At 32.3% G+C, this 16,138-nt stretch overlaps 2 protein-coding genes and 1 pseudogene across 2 annotated transcripts; 2 read left to right on the top strand and 1 right to left on the bottom strand.

The window, feature by feature from the left end:
• Positions 1–5,795: 5,795 nt before the first annotated feature.
• Positions 5,796–5,934, top strand: LOC123911933 (annotated as a pseudogene).
• A 33-nt stretch (positions 5,935–5,967) lies between these two features.
• LOC123908480 (receptor-like protein kinase HSL1) lies at positions 5,968–9,893 on the top strand. The gene is made up of 2 exons (XM_045959133.1): positions 5,968–8,867; positions 9,104–9,893. Exons 1-2 carry the CDS (start codon positions 6,221–6,223, stop codon positions 9,511–9,513), a joined length of 3,057 nt encoding a protein of 1,018 aa, XP_045815089.1. The 5' UTR covers positions 5,968–6,220; the 3' UTR covers positions 9,514–9,893.
• Positions 9,894–10,415: 522 nt separating this feature from the next.
• On the bottom strand, positions 10,416–15,352 carry LOC123908374 (centromere protein C-like). The gene is made up of 11 exons (XM_045958997.1): positions 15,097–15,352; positions 13,919–14,130; positions 13,718–13,806; positions 13,535–13,631; positions 13,225–13,430; positions 11,796–13,075; positions 11,629–11,707; positions 11,400–11,488; positions 11,157–11,265; positions 10,963–11,070; positions 10,416–10,823 (listed from the first exon to the last, which is right to left on the bottom strand). Exons 1-11 carry the CDS (start codon positions 15,223–15,225, stop codon positions 10,699–10,701), a joined length of 2,523 nt encoding a protein of 840 aa, XP_045814953.1. The 5' UTR covers positions 15,226–15,352; the 3' UTR covers positions 10,416–10,698.
• Between the last annotated feature and the right edge of the window lie 786 nt (positions 15,353–16,138).

Raw genomic sequence — 16,138 nt, 5'->3', positions numbered from 1 at the left:
ATGCATGAGATATTGGATTCGATCATTTTTTATTGTAAAGAAAAATCGATATATATATATATATATATATATATATATATATATATATATATATATATATATATATATATATATATATATATATGTAATTAATGTATGAAATTTTATTTATATTGTGATTATGATTGATAAAACTTAAAATTAAATTGTATGTTTGACAAGTATGCTTTATATATACATGAACCATTCGTTATTATGTTGGGCTTCGAGGGGGTATATGACGAAAATTAATTAAAAATGGATTTTTATAATATATACTTCAAATGAACAAAAGTTATTATTTAATTGGAAACGGGGGGCGCACTAGAAATTTGGGGGGGTGCGCTAGAAGTTTGGAGGAGGGAAAAAAATTGGGGGCGCGCTAGAAATCTAGGGGAGGAAAAAAAATTGAGGGGCTCACAAGAAAACTAGGAGAAAAAGGAAAAAAAATCGGGGGGTGCGCTAAGCAAAAGGGGGGCGCAAGTAATGGGGTAGTATATGGGGGGCGCGCGAGTAATGGATTGCCTAATTTTGGGCTTGGGCTGACCTTTGGTTGACTTTTGGTGTAGGAAGCAAATATGGTGGGTGTAGGAAGCAAGTTTATGCATGGTGCATAAGTTTGGGCTTATGCACCATAACCACACCCTTTAAACTATATACTTAGCCGAATTTTTGCTGTAATGATTTTCTGTACAACTCTCATTTATCTTTAGAAAGACATATTGTATCCCAACCAACCCAACAAATCTTCCTATTCTCCAAACCACTTCCCCACAAAAATTTCATTTGGGTGCTTACTAAAATGCAAACAGGTACTTCGAAAAAAGAAAAAAAATATAAAGGTAAACAGGATAACACCGAATTTAAAAGATAACTCTACCACCGACAAATAATTTCGGATTACTCCACCCGTTAAACCTTTTTCGCATATTTTCCACAATAGAATTCCAAGTCAACTTTCTTCTTGGATTAGCTACAACTGGTATCTAAAATCCTAGATTGGGTTTGAGGTTATCTAGAACATTATACTCTTATCTCATTTATGAGTGTGACGTCATTATTTAGTTTACTCTTTCCATGTTAGTTGAAGCTTTGATTACATCCCATTCTATTTCTAGAAATCAACATTTCGTCAAGCAATCTAAACGGCAATTGGAAACAAAACAAAAAATATATATATTTTAAATCATCTAGAATATCATATTATCCTGAAAACAATTAACAACAGTAATAATAATTTTATGATCTTTACCAAAAAAAATATATATATTTATGATATTTGATGTGACATGCTACCCGTGGTTTTGAATCAATATTTTGTGCTTGATGCAGCGAATTTTGCTAGTGTATGAATATAGCAAACAAATTTAATAACCAAAGTTAGTAAAAAAAAAATTAATAAGTAAAGTTAATCGCAAGTACATGACATAATTTGAAGCATAATATTAAATTGAAGAAACCAAGAAGGTGATATAGTCTAAGACTGAGTGGTAAATTATTTGAATCACTTATGTCTGTAGTGGTTCGGGTTTATATGCATATATGTAAATTTATAATTTGAGAGAATCCACCATTAAATATATCTCAAAGGTTTGAAATGATTAGTTTCTAATACTATTGAGTGAGGATATTTGACTACAATTTGATTAATGCAGTTTAAAGATATGATTAATTACATTCAAAGAATGCATTATTGATGAATTTAAGGAGGTATCACAATTTAATAATGAAAATGATTAATCACAAATGTTAATTTTGTTAAATTTGATTTTTTTTTTGTATAATGAACAAATGCATAAAAAAGCAAGAACAGAATAGGACAGGACAGAACAAGATAATACAGGACAAAACTGTACCGGAGAGATATATGACGATAATATTTTTATATTTGAAAATCAAATGGATATTTTTGTATTTTTTATAGTTGTACCGTGGACAAAAAGTTGCCTCGTGGTTCAGTAACGGACAAAAAATCTTGTTTTTGTCCTGTCCCTTACTACCTAATTTGTTCAATCTCATAACCAGTTTCAAATCAAACAGGGTACAACAATATTTGTCCTGTTCAGTCCCCTATTTTTTAGCAGATCAAACGCACAATGTATTAAAAAAGTCAAATTTTCTTATAATAGTGACCGAAGGAACTACACTACCATAGTAAAGATGTAGTGCTTTCGAACACATTGTGGTTAATGAATATCATATGCATTTAAACATTTTTTATAATTAACGAATATCATGTCCTCCGTCCGTTCCAAATTTTTCGTCATTAGAGTTTTGCACATATATTAAGAATTAATAAATAATAAATATTGATAAGTTAAGTCATTTTTATCCCTACTTTATCGATACGGAAAAATTTTCAAAATTTCCGATACGATACGGCTGGGATACGTTATTAAAAAATTAATAAATAATAAATATTGATAAGTTAAGTCATTTTTATCCCTACTTTACCGATACGGGAAAATTTTCAAAATTTCCGATACGATACGGCTGAGATACGTTATATAAATGCACAATATATAAACATAACTAAAATCGATAATTATAAAAAATTAACACTCAAAATGAGCAAACAAGTGACAATTATATATCTTAAGTTAAGTACTACCCAAAAAGGACAATTAGTAATATCCCAAAATAAAAGACATAGTTGGTTATCTATAAAGAACATCATACTCTAACATTCAATATTTAACATGAAACCGGAATTTTATTAGTCTCCTCTCTTACGTTTTCATCATCAAAGAGCATTAATTGCCCAACACTTTTTTGATACGTGTATCGGAGAAGTATCTAACACGTATCAGTTATATTTTTTTTAAAAATAATAATATTAATTGCCGATACTTCTCTGATACGTGTATCGAAAAGTATCAGACGAGTATCGGTATAGAGTACGTATAGGACACAATACTTCGCTATTTTGAAGTATCGGAGCTTCACAAATTTCATCAAAAGACTGATCGTTCAGAAAACCCAAATACAATGTCTAAATGGAACAAATTTTATTAATCTTAAGGCCGAACTCTAAATTACTAGAGTTACATTCCTCAGAGCCGAAAGATTGGCACACAAAAAATATTAATGACTAATAAATTGTGATATTTTATTATATTTATTGATCATTCTTTAAATATAATTAAACACACAGTGTCAACTATTTTTATTTTTTTTTATTTTTTTTACAATAAATATTATTGTTAAGTTATAATCAAATTTGTGCGTCAAAATGAGTATATTACACTATTTTGTTAGTCTAAGAATTCAATAGTCAAAGTTGACCAAATTCATCATTTCGATTGGTTTTTTGTGCACAATTCACTAAAATAAGAGCACCATTATTCCAAAACTCAATATGAGTTTTTTAAGTGGGTTCCGTTTCATTCTTTATATTATTTTATATTTTTTAATTATTTAAACAACTCAATCACATTTCTTAAATATTCATACAACTCATCAAAAACTCTTAAATTGGTCTCATTAGGTCCAACATGTTTTACTTATTTATATTTTACAATAATATATAAAAATGTATTTGAATTAAAATTCTTTGATGAATTTGAAACAAAGTAAAATTAAAAATATATAAAAATATAGTAAATAACATAATACATGATACAAATAACTTAATTATAAAAAAATACATTAAAAGAAATTCATAAACATAAAAATAAAATACATGAAAAAATATAGATTAAAATATTTTTCAATTGTTGTTGTCGTGCCCAAAATGTTCTCATATATGTTCTCGTATGTGGCGCGTTCATCTTCAACAATCATCTTGTGTAGTATGATGCATGTATCCAACTTCTTCACCAAGGTTAATAGTTTCCAACCCACCTTGAGTACAAAACTGTGGTGTTTCAGGCACTTGATCATTTGATTGCATGCCACTACTACTCATTTGAATCCCATGAAGCATGGTGGGGTTAGTTAAATGATATGGATAATTTCCAAAGTGTGGGTTAATTTGTAGATTTGGAATAAAATGAGAGTTTTGAAAATTCGGGTTAAAAGGTGCATTTCCAAAGTATGAGTTTTGTTGATTTGGGATATGAGAAGAATTGCCACTATTTTGTAGATTTGAAATATGAGAAGAATTGCCACTATTTTCTATATAATTTGACCAAGAATTATGGTGATTGGGGCTCATTGTCAAATTAAATGTGAAAAAAATAATTTAAAAGAGATAGAATAAATAGTTAAGACTAGATGTGAATGAAAAAAATAATGAAGTGAGATATCTATTTATACCAAACATGATTCAAATTTTTTTAAAATAAAATGGGAGATAGCCGTTGTATTGTAGCCTTCAATATTTAATTAATTCATTTGCACTAGTCATGGCCCATGTGTCAGTTTGTATCCGTTGGTAAACATAGCATCGCCTTTTCACTATAGCAACGTTGGATTGCTTACAATTATCCATGTGCTCTGACAAAGAGTGTGTGTTTGCAGTAGAGGTGGGAATAGGCTAGGCCGAGCTAGGCTTTGCCAAGCCTGAGCCTGGCCTGTCAAAAAATCGAAGGTCTGAGCCTGGCCTGTGGCCTATCATAGGCTTAAATTCTAGGCCTGAGCCTGGCCTTTTGAAAGTCTGATGTGGCCTGTTAGCCTGTTTAAAAGCCTATTTCATATGAACATATTTAAATAAATAATTATATTTATTTTGAAATATACTTATGAACTAATAAAATAATGTTCCATTTGATATTTTAGAGAATTTGACTATATATGTCATCATATTTCAATTCTAGTTTATAATAATACATTTATATATGTTAAAAACTAATGTAGATTAATAAACTTAAATTACTTAAAAAGTTAATAGATTTATAATTTAATCAAAGTATAAATTTTAATATATAAATAATAATCGTAATAAAAATATTATTCATGTTAACTTAAATAGGCCGGCCTAGTAGGCCTCAAAGGCTTTTTTAATGGCCTGCGGCCTGGCCTTTTTAGCTAAATAGGCTTATAAAAAAGCATTGGCCTGCTCTATTTAAAGAAATAGGCTGGCCTGGCCTGAGCCTATGTAGGCTAGGCCTTAAGGCCATGTAGGCCGGCCTGGCCTGTTCCCACCTCTAGTTTGCAGTCCAAAAACCACCGATGTGCTTGCTCTTAGTTTGTTATTTACCTTTCTAGTCCAGTTATTATAGATTATAGATATCTAGATGGCTACATCTTGATGCATATGAAAAATTAAGGAATAATATTTTATGGAAAATGCTATATAGTATCTGGGGCACTAGTTAAACGTACAGAAATTTTATTTTAGAATTTTTGCATGCAACATATTAAAGATGTAAAAAGTCATCTTTCATATCATTAATTTTGTCTTTTTATCTCCTTTTTTGGTATGTTTCACTGTTTAGCATGAACCATATTTTATTTAGGGAAGAGGATGGCTAATATGTCCTTATTAGTTGATATTCTTGGTTTTAGTCTTAAAATTGAATATCGGACCTAACTCAACCCTACAAAACCGACTTATCAACTGAGAATTGTTCTCACTTATAAACACATATTCAGATCTTCTATTAACATTTAGTTTATAGATTATGTTGATTGTTTACCATCTTTTGTGATTTTTGAGTGGTATATTAATCTATACTCCATGTCTTATAATTTTTCTTTGAATTATAAAAGATTGAGCATCCTTTTTAGTTCTTATTATTCAATTTTTTTAAGTATAAAATTAGAATTAACAATCTCACTACAAATTTACAACAGAATTTACAAATAACACACAAATTATTCAATTTTAGACTAGCATCTAATCGAGGCAATGACACAGCTAATGAGGTATTAACCGAGACGCATCTATTGATGGTTGAAAAGTATTTCCAAAATCCCTTTTAGGTTTGGGGTCTTCTCTCAGCCTTTGAGAATTTCTGAAAGGACTCCGGTGTGAACATTAAATCTAACCACTTGTGTTGTGTCAACGGCGCAATTGCTTATACATAAGAAACTCTTGTAACACACTAAAGACTAGCTAATCATTTCATTATACTATAAAGTTTATCTTTGACCTATTCAATAGAAATACTGAAATATATGTAACATATATATATTATCCTAAGTTTCAAAGCAAGCTAACAATTTCTCATCATCTTCCTATCTTGTCATTGAACTTTGCACACACATGAACTCATTCACAAGCACACATTATCAAACCAAAAAAAACCAACACACATAGATGACAACATCATCATCATACATGAAACATCATACATTTCACTTTGTTCTGACTTTATTGTTCATCTTATTAAACCATACAAATTCTCAATCTCATTCTAATCAATATAATCAAGAACATAAAGTCCTATTAAATATTAAACAATACTTTCAAAACCCTTCTTTCCTTAACCATTGGACATCAAATTCCAATCATTGTTTTTGGAATGAAATCATTTGCACAAATGATGATTTTGTTACTGGAATCACTCTTTCACACAAGAACATCACAAAAACAATACCACCCTTTATTTGTAATGAACTCAAAAACCTAACACATGTTGATTTCAGTTCCAATTTTATCCCTGGTGATTTTCCAACACTTTTTTATAATTGTTCAAAGCTTGTTTCTTTAGACCTTTCTTTGAACAATTTTGATGGTAAAATTCCTAATGATATTGGAAATTTGAGTCCTAGTTTGCAATATCTTAACCTTAGTTCAACAAATTTTCATGGTGGTGTTCCTGATGGGATTGGAAAGTTGAAGGAATTGAAAGAATTTAGAATTCAATTTTGTTTATTGAATGATACTGTTTCTGATGAGATTGGTGAATTGTTGAATCTTGAGTATTTGGATTTGTCTTATAATACTATGTTTCCTTCATGGAAATTGCCATTGAGTTTGACCAAGTTGAACAAATTGAAGGTTTTTAATGTTTATAGCTGTAACTTGTTTGGTGAAATGCCTGAAAGAATTGGAGATATGGTTTCTTTGGTGAGATTGGATATGTCAGATAATGGCTTAACTGGTGAAATTCCTAGTGGTTTGTTCTTGTTGAAGAATTTGAGTATACTTTTTCTTAACAGGAACAATCTCTCTGGAGAGATACCTAGTTTGGTTGAATCATTGAATTTGACTAAACTTGATCTTGCAATCAACAATCTTGTAGGGAAAATACCAGAAGATTTAGGAAAGCTTCAAAACTTAACATGGTTGAGTTTGTCTATGAATAGTTTATCAGGTGTCATACCAGAAAGTTTAGGTCTTGTTCCGTCTCTTACTGATTTTCGTGTGTTTTCGAACAATTTATCAGGTACAATTCCTCCTAAACTCGGTCTCAGTTCAAAGCTCAAAACCTTTCATGTTTCATCTAACAGTCTTGTTGGAAAGTTACCTGAGAATTTATGCTATTATGGCGAGTTACTTAACCTGACAGCTTATGAAAATAGTCTTAGTGGAGAGTTACCAAAATCACTAGGAAATTGTAGTAGCTTGTTGGAATTGAAAATTTACAAAAATGAATTCTCTGGTATTATTCCTAGTGGTCTTTGGACATCATTCAATTTATCATACTTCATGGTAAATACTAATAAATTCAATGGTGTGATTCCAGAAAATTTGTCTTCGAACATTTCATGGTTCGCGATAAGTAACAATCAATTTTCTGGTAGAATTCCATCTGGAGTATCTTCATGGACTAATGTGGTAGTCTTTGATGCAAGTAACAACTTCTTAAATGGAAGTATTCCACAAGAGTTAACATCTCTTCCAAAATTAACAACTCTTTTGCTTGATCAGAATCAGCTCAATGGTCCACTTCCATCAGATATAGTATCATGGAAGTCCTTAGTAACTCTTGATTTGAGCCAAAACCAACTTTCTGGTCAAATTCCTGATGCAATTGGAAAATTACCTGTCCTTAGTCAACTTGATTTGTCTGAAAATGAATTTTCAGGCAAAGTTCCATCTCAACTTCCTAGGCTCACCAATCTCAATCTGTCATCTAATCATTTGACAGGAAGGATTCCAGGTGAATTTCAAAATTCAGTGTTTGCTACAAGTTTTTTGGCTAATTCTGGCCTTTGTGCTGATACACCAATACTAAACATCACTTTGTGCAATTCTGGTATTCAAAGTGAAAACAAAGGATCATCATGGTCAATTGGTTTGATTATAGGCCTTGTGGTAGTGGCAATTTTATTGGCTTTTTTGGCCAGTTTCTTGATTATCAAAGCTTTCAAGAAAAGAAAGCATGATTTGGATAATTCATGGAAGCTTATTTCCTTTCAGAGGCTCAGTTTCGATGAAACAAGCATTGTCTCATCAATGACAGAACAAAATATTATTGGAAGTGGTGGATATGGCACGGTATATCGAGTTGATGTCAATGGTTTAGGCTATGTTGCTGTGAAAAAGATATGGAATAACAAAAAGTTAGACGACAAACTCAGGAGTTCGTTTTGCGCTGAAGTTAAAATATTGAGCAATATTCGTCATAACAACATTGTGAGACTGTTGTGTTGTATCTCTAATGACGATTCTATGCTTCTTGTCTATGAGTATCTTGAAAAACATAGTCTAGATAAGTGGCTGCGCACGAAGAGTAAGTCATCGTCATCAACTTTCTCGGGTTTAGTACAGCCACATGTTGTTCTTGATTGGCCAAAGAGGTTGAAAATAGCTATTGGAGCTGCTCAAGGTTTGAGCTACATGCATCATGATTGCTCACCACCTATTATTCATAGAGATGTTAAAACAAGCAACATACTTTTGGATGCTCAATTCAATGCAAAAGTTGCTGATTTTGGACTTGCTAGGATTTTAGTCAAGCCAGATGAACTTAACACAATGTCATCTGTGATTGGCTCATTCGGCTACATTGCTCCAGGTGAATGACTTAACAATATTTTTTGCTTAATTTGGATCTGATTGATATTCATACTTGCTTAGTTTTTGCTTAAGTTGATAAATAGGAAACAAAGTGAAAATAAGATGACATTTTTGTAAAAAAAAAGTGAAAATAAAACACATTTTTTGAAACCAAACTGGCCTAAATTATGTATCTAATTTTCTATAGGCATATAAGTTTATACTTAAAAGGGTTGTTTCATACTTGAATTGCAGAATATGTTCAAACAACTAGAGTCACTGAAAAGATTGATGTGTTTAGCTTTGGAGTTGTCCTACTGGAACTAACAACTGGTAAAGAAGCTAACTATGGAGATCAATACTCGTCTCTTTCAGAATGGGCATGGCGCCAAACTTTGTTAGGAATCAATGTAGAAGAATTGCTAGACAAAGATGTGATGGAAGCTAGTTACTTGGATGAAATGTGCACAGTTTTCAAACTTGGTGTCATGTGTACTGCAACATTGCCTTCTAGTAGGCCTTCCATGAAAGAAGTTGTGCAGATATTACTTAGCTTTGCAGAACCATTAGCTTATAGAGAGAAGAAAGTTGGTCACAACTATGATGCTGATCCTCTTCTTAAGAATTCAAAAAGTGACACTAGGTTGGATGTTGATGATATGTGACAATTGGTCTAGTTCTTAGAATTTGTGCTTTGGGCATAACTCATTGTTAAAAGCCAGTTTAAAAGTGTAGAATTTGTGCTATTAGAGATATAGGAATGTATAAAGTAGGAGTGAGTTTGTTACTAGGATCTGTTTGATTTGCAACTAAAATACCAAAAAGTTATTTTGATATTTTAGACAACTTGTAATTCGTACAAAAAGTTGTCATGTAGTTTAGTGAAGGACAAGACTTTCAGTTTTAGTCCAGTTCCTTGACCCCAATTTGTCCGGTTCTAAGAACAGTTTTAAAATCAAATACTATATAAAAGCTTGATGTAATCATTTATACTATTTTGCCTTCATCAATATAATATAGTTCTACACTTTTCTCTTTTTCTTCCATGAATGGCATGTTTTACTAGCAACTATGGAGCATATTCATGATAATGGAATGATTTTTATTTTTTCTTGGAGTACAAATATTATATTATTAGTGGAACCAAATCATACATATATTTATACTAGTTTTAATATGCACTAAAACATATACTTATGATAATGTCTGCCAAATTCTATGTTAATGATAATCCTAGTACATATTGGAATGATGAATTAATGAATCCAGCAGCAATTTGAGGCAGTGGTTTGAGTGTGGTAGATGAAAAGGGAAATAACGTGTTGTTAGGAGGTTAGTTGAGTAGAAGAACATGCCATTTTTTTTCTCAAATTCAATGGTCAATGATGGGTGGCGCCAGCTGAATTCAGTTTGTTATGTTGAAAATATATGTGGTGTTCCATCTTCTCTAATGATGTAGATATGATGCATTAATAAATACTATATACTATATGTGTGACTTTTCTTTTAATTTTTTTATAAAAAAAAATATTTAACTTAGGGAGACAAAGTTGTGTAAGATTAAATATAAGAGAATCATCAACCTCATTAATTTACGATAAATTCATGTACAATCAGAGAACTCAGCCAAAAAAGTCCAACCATATATGGCAAGCTCACTCCTAGTCAATATGTGTGTCTTCATTTATGCACAACAGCGCTTTTAGCGAAACTGTTTTGACTTTTACAAACTTGGAGATAACTAGACAACCACATAATCACAATTCAGTTTACTACATTAATTACTACCGAAAATTTAGTCAAGTTACTTAATTCAAGTTAAAAGAAAACTGAAAGCTCTTTTTTCATTTTCAATATTGAGAAGCTATCTCAAAAAGTTCTTTGTATTCATCAGATACAAATGATTTCGTCTTCATTTTCGGTTTCCCATCAGTTCCTGGGGACATGCGCTTCACCCCGATGACAGTAGACAAACCTGCACAAATAAAAGAGTAGTTGTTTACACGTAATAATGGTTTAGCTAAAGATTTAGTGTAATGACACATATCCCCTATCAACAAATAAAAGATTAGGCCAAATTTCTAAATATAACAAAGTACTATGATTGTACTCACTCTCATGTACACGGCCATACACCATTCTTTCCCCTTTCCAATATTCCAAGGGCTTTGTCCTGAACCTGGTGCTTCTCCTTACACCAGACTCCCATGATGTACCAGCATCTAGTAAGATAGAGTAAGAATTTATTACTTGACAACAAACGGAATTCCAGAAAATTGATGAATGAGATAAATTGGGAAGTACAAACCTGCAAGGCTCTTCCTCTGCCGAAGTCTCTTACCATTGGGCTCTTTTTGGGCACATGATTTAACTCTCTTTTGCCTATTAGCAGGTGCCACAGAACCATCTCTCTTTTCCTGTTACATGTCATTACTCATTAGAATGAAGACTTTTCTTAAGATATATAACATAAAGATAGATTATAGTTTCAATTCTACAGCATCTAGTTTAAAGATTGAGATTTTTTTGAAAAAAAAAAAAAACTAGGAACCTGTAAACACTGTTCTGGCCCATCATCTGATCTTCTAGACCTTTTGTCCATAGAATTGGCTTGATTCGCAACTGGATTTGATTGATCAGCTAATGCATATCACGAGTGAGTTAGTGCCATCAAAGGTAACACCAAAGGCCAACCGCATGGACAAGATAACATTGAGCTTTTTGATAAATAAACTTAGAGTAAGGTCTTTTCTTATAAAATGTTGTGCATATATACATACCTAGTGGAACCACTGAGTCGAAATTTGCATCATTTGTTGGTACAGAAGATGTCGATTCCTGCATATTTTCTGCCAGCATCTATCATAATACAAATTTCATTCAGATTTCAGAGCTAAACCATCAACAACTTAAGATTATTAAACTAAAATGGTCAGAGGTAACATACTTTGTCCTCAAATTGATGAGGTTCATTTGGCTCAACATTTTGACTTCCTACCATGTCATCCATACTTTGTCCTATATCACTGTCTCCAATATCCACATCCATATCAACATGAAGTTCATTCGAGTCAACATTAGCATTAAACCCAGGTTCCCTTGAATTATCAACCATTGACTTCTGATGAGTACTGGTGCAGTTTCTGTCAGGATCGTCACTCAAACTTCTCTCGCTAACTGCAACAATATCTTCATTTATGGGTGCATTGACTTTATCTAATGACTTCCTAGAATTGTCTTCCTTGGAATTTTCAGTAGTCTCCAGAATTGTATTTGTCTCTCCAGCAGCATTAAACCCAGGTTCCATTGAATTATCAATCATGGACTTTTGAGGAGTACTGGTGCAGTTTCTGTCAGGATCGTCACTCAAACTTCTCTCGCTAACTGCAACAATATCTTCATTTATGGGTGCATTGACTTTATCTAATGACTTCCTAGAATTGTCTTCCTTGGAATTTTCAGTAGTCTCCAGAATTGTATTTGTCTCACCAGCAGCATTAAACCCAGGTTCCATTGAATTATCAATCATGGACTTTTGAGGAGTACTGGGGCAGTTTCTGTCAGGATCGTCACTCAAACTTGTCTCGCTAACTGCAACAATATCTTCAACTATGGATGCATTAACTTTAACTGATGACTCCCTAGAATTGTCTGCCTTTGAATTGTCAGTAGTCTCCAGAATTGTATTTATCTCACTGGCAGCAATAACATCTTTGATTATAGGTGGACTCAGCTCATCTGACGGCTTACTAGGACTAAGAATATTGTCTTCCTGGTTTATCATGTTAGTTGAGGAATAATTTCTTGTAGGTATATGATCAAATTCATCAGCTGAAAATGGAAATGGATCTGAAGATGGATTTGACCGTGAAATGTACTTTTGCAATGATGACAACGAAGCCAATGGACTTCTTGGTGGTGTGGGTGAACCTAACTGCTTCTCAGCGTATCCTGCATCCTGTCTAAGAGGTGTCTTAATATTCATTCCTTTCAACAAATTATCTATGTTGGATAAAGCCTTTCTTGGCTTCGGCAAATTCTCTCGCAAAGATTTCAGATCAACCGGTTGGATATCTGGGAAGTCTGGAACAGATAATTTCTCCATAAAAATGGGTTTCACCTGTAACTTCTCCTGCAAAAGATTTATTGCTCCATCCCCCTCTAGTTCTTCAGAATCACAAGTAAGCAATCCTTGCAAAATGTCATTGATTTCAGTAGCTGATGAACCTGCCACAATAAAAAATCGTTAGCAGTATGAAAAATAAGAGTGGCAAAAACAAGGCACTAATATCAAAAGAAAAAACAATTGTACAAGAATAAGATCCACAGAGGGACAATCCAGTCTGGCCATATTTAATAGAGTAGAATTCACTCACCATTTACTTCATAATACAATGATGCAAGAGAAGCTTCGCCTTTGTCAGTGTTATCACCAACAGGATCAACAATGTCAGATCCAAATGCCTCTTGGGAATCACCAACAGGATCAACAATGTCAGATCCAAATGCCTCTTGGGAGGATAGGACATCATCATTATTGTCCAAAGCTTCTGTTGAAACCCTATGTTTGTATCTAACTGGCCTGACCAATATAACATCAATAACACATCAAACAACCAAAAGAGAATGAAAAACAACATAAACACAATGGAGACTGATTGTCGAATAAGTACTTGTGACTGGTACCTTCTATTAAACCCAGGAAGTCCTGGTCGACGTTCCCGCGGTTTATTTGACTGAGATGACACAATACCCATCTGCTTTTCTATTTCTCTTCTTGCATCTATCGAATCAAAATTCAGAAGTTAACAACAAGCCCAAAAAATGAATACATGGTGCAATCAGGAAAAGAAATAAACCATCACTTACTTGCCACCTGCTCATGGGCCGCGAAGAATTCCTCAGGATCATTCAGCTTTTTCATGTCAAGAATCGGTAGCAAATCCTCAACAGAGGGCCTGTCAATTATTGAACACGTGAGAAACATTTACACAGCTTAAAAAAATAAAAATAAAAACAATCATCATTCATACTAGTAAAAAATCATCATAAACATTAAATAAGCTTTACTTTTTGGTCGGCTTAAGCGAGAAACGTGGACGTGCACGATTGAGGCCTAAACCTGGTCTCCGTTTTTGAGGTAATTCTTCATCTTCTTCAGCAGGAAAACCATCTTCATTCTCCACATCTTGTGTTGAAGTTGAATTTTCTGTGTGGAAACATAAATTGTCCTCTAACATGGACTTGGCCTGCTCTACAAGTTTAGTAGGATTTCGCAAGGCCTGTACAAACATAACTCACACATATCACAATTATTAACATTATAGTTTACTACTTTAATTAATACTACATTATTTAATACTAATGCTTGAAAACTAAAATGATGTCCAATTTTTTCTTGTAATAACTAACAACCATTTCACCATCAGGATTTGGTATCGCTGAATGGGGCTAGACTCCCACAAAATGCAAACCAAGGTTCAAAACCCGAAAATGAGAGGTACCCACTTTTAGTGTTAATTGCATGTAGGGAAGGAATGGAAAAACAAAACAAAAAAATTAAGGCTTAATTGCATGTTTGGTCCCTTACTTTTAGTTTAGGTTTCAAGTTGTCCTTCTACGTTTAAAAAGTTTCAAGTCGGTCTCTTATGTTACTGATGCCAGGATAAGTATATCCTTTTCTTCAAATTTTGAGTTAATTCCGTCTAAAACTTTCATGTGGCACCCCCTACTAAGTTATCCACATATGCAATTCTATTAGCCACATGTACAATTTAAACGGAAATTTGACTTAAAAACTAACTTAGTGCAACATAAAGGACCAAATTTTGAACCATAGGGGACTAAATTGAAAAACTAAAATGAACTCCATTTTTTGTAATAATAACTAACAATTATTGTCATTACCCTAATACTAAATGCAAACCTAAAATGAACTGCAATTTGTTGCAATAACTAACAAATTCCCATTACCCACCCTAATAATACTAATAGCAAAACTAAAATGAACTCGAATTTGTTGTTGTAACTAATAACCACTTCCATTACCCTAACAATAATAATAATCAAACTAAAATGAAATCCAATTTCCAGTACCCTAATAATCAATTAATAATAATAAAAGCAAAATGAAGTAGAAACTTGTGTAACTAGAAACCCTAAAAGTGAACTGTAAGTGAAGGTGAGGAATGAAATTGAAAAAGGAGCTGAGAGAGAGAGAGAGAGAGAGAGAGAGAGAGAGGAGTTACGATGGATCTGAGATGGTTGTCGATGTTGTGAAAATCGTCGAAGGATGGAAGCGAAAGTGTAGACGGAAAGAGAGATTGGCCTGCGAGAGGATCTTGAAGTTTACAGCAACGTTCAGTTTCGTTCTGCATCGGAGCAATAAACAAACGACGGGGAAGGAAGATGATGCTGTTGGGGTTTTTCAGTGAACAATCGCACACATTTTGTTGCAATTTTTTATTTTTTTTTAATTTATGTAACGGTAATTAGTTTTTGTGTGGGGGAGGGAGTAGTGAGGACTTTTGATTTTAAATATGGATAATAGTCAATAGAGAATAAAGAATATGTAAAATAATTTTGGAAAATTATATGCTATATCTATCAAATTTCAATGTGTCGATACAATAGATCAATAAATTACTAGGTGAATATTTTTTCGAAATAAATCATTTTTCTATTATTTAAAATATTATAATAACTAAATACTTTATCAAAATTCTAAAAAAATAAAATTTTATATTTTTTTGAATTTTTTATCACTCATAATAGTTATTATTGAATTTTTTTATGAAAAAATGTAAAAAATTAGCATAATGCTTATAAAACATTGAACTCGTGTTTTTTCTTATGAAATTAACATTTATGAAATACAATAATCGACAAATAATGTTTTGATTCATAAAATAATCGTTAATTTATTAATTATTTGATCTAATGTACCGTAGAAGCTCTTAATAATTTTACACTGTCAACTAATACCAACCCCGTTTTTCGCCACATCACCCAACTAAACCCCACTTTCTTAATATGATGTGAAAGAATGTTTCATTCTTATTGGTTGACAAGATAAAATTAATTTACAGACAGTGCGTAGTCTTTAAACTCATTATAATACTCATGCATATTGTTTTCGGCCTCTTTTTTAAATAAATACATATTCATTTACACACTTTTTTTACACACATTTACACATTTATTAAGAAGTCATTTTTTTGTCTTGATTTTATGTGAAATTTTTATTATGATTCCTAAATAACTTTACGATGCATTAAATTTGCATTGGAA

This window comes from Trifolium pratense, linkage group LG2, assembly GCF_020283565.1.
Source record: "Trifolium pratense cultivar HEN17-A07 linkage group LG2, ARS_RC_1.1, whole genome shotgun sequence".
Classification (NCBI taxonomy): domain Eukaryota; kingdom Viridiplantae; phylum Streptophyta; class Magnoliopsida; order Fabales; family Fabaceae; genus Trifolium; species Trifolium pratense.
Note: the sequence above shows the minus strand (reverse complement) of the source record. Positions and strands in the feature narration are given on the sequence as shown.

What these genes read in the sequence shown, in the direction of transcription:
- LOC123908480 (XM_045959133.1), top strand. Translation starts at nt 6,221, where the DNA reads ATGACAACATCATCATCATACATGAAACATCATACATTTCACTTTGTT. An exon ending in ATTCGGCTACATTGCTCCAG is followed by an intron (nt 8,868 to 9,103) that starts GTGAATGACTTA and finishes CTTGAATTGCAG; the next exon opens with AATATGTTCAAACAACTAGA.
- LOC123908374 (XM_045958997.1), bottom strand. Translation starts at nt 15,225, where the DNA reads ATGCAGAACGAAACTGAACGTTGCTGTAAACTTCAAGATCCTCTCGCA. An exon ending in GCAGAGGAAGAGCCTTGCAG is followed by an intron (nt 11,071 to 11,156) that starts GTTTGTACTTCC and finishes CTATCTTACTAG; the next exon opens with ATGCTGGTACATCATGGGAG. An exon ending in GTATGGCCGTGTACATGAGA is followed by an intron (nt 10,824 to 10,962) that starts GTGAGTACAATC and finishes TTATTTGTGCAG; the next exon opens with GTTTGTCTACTGTCATCGGG.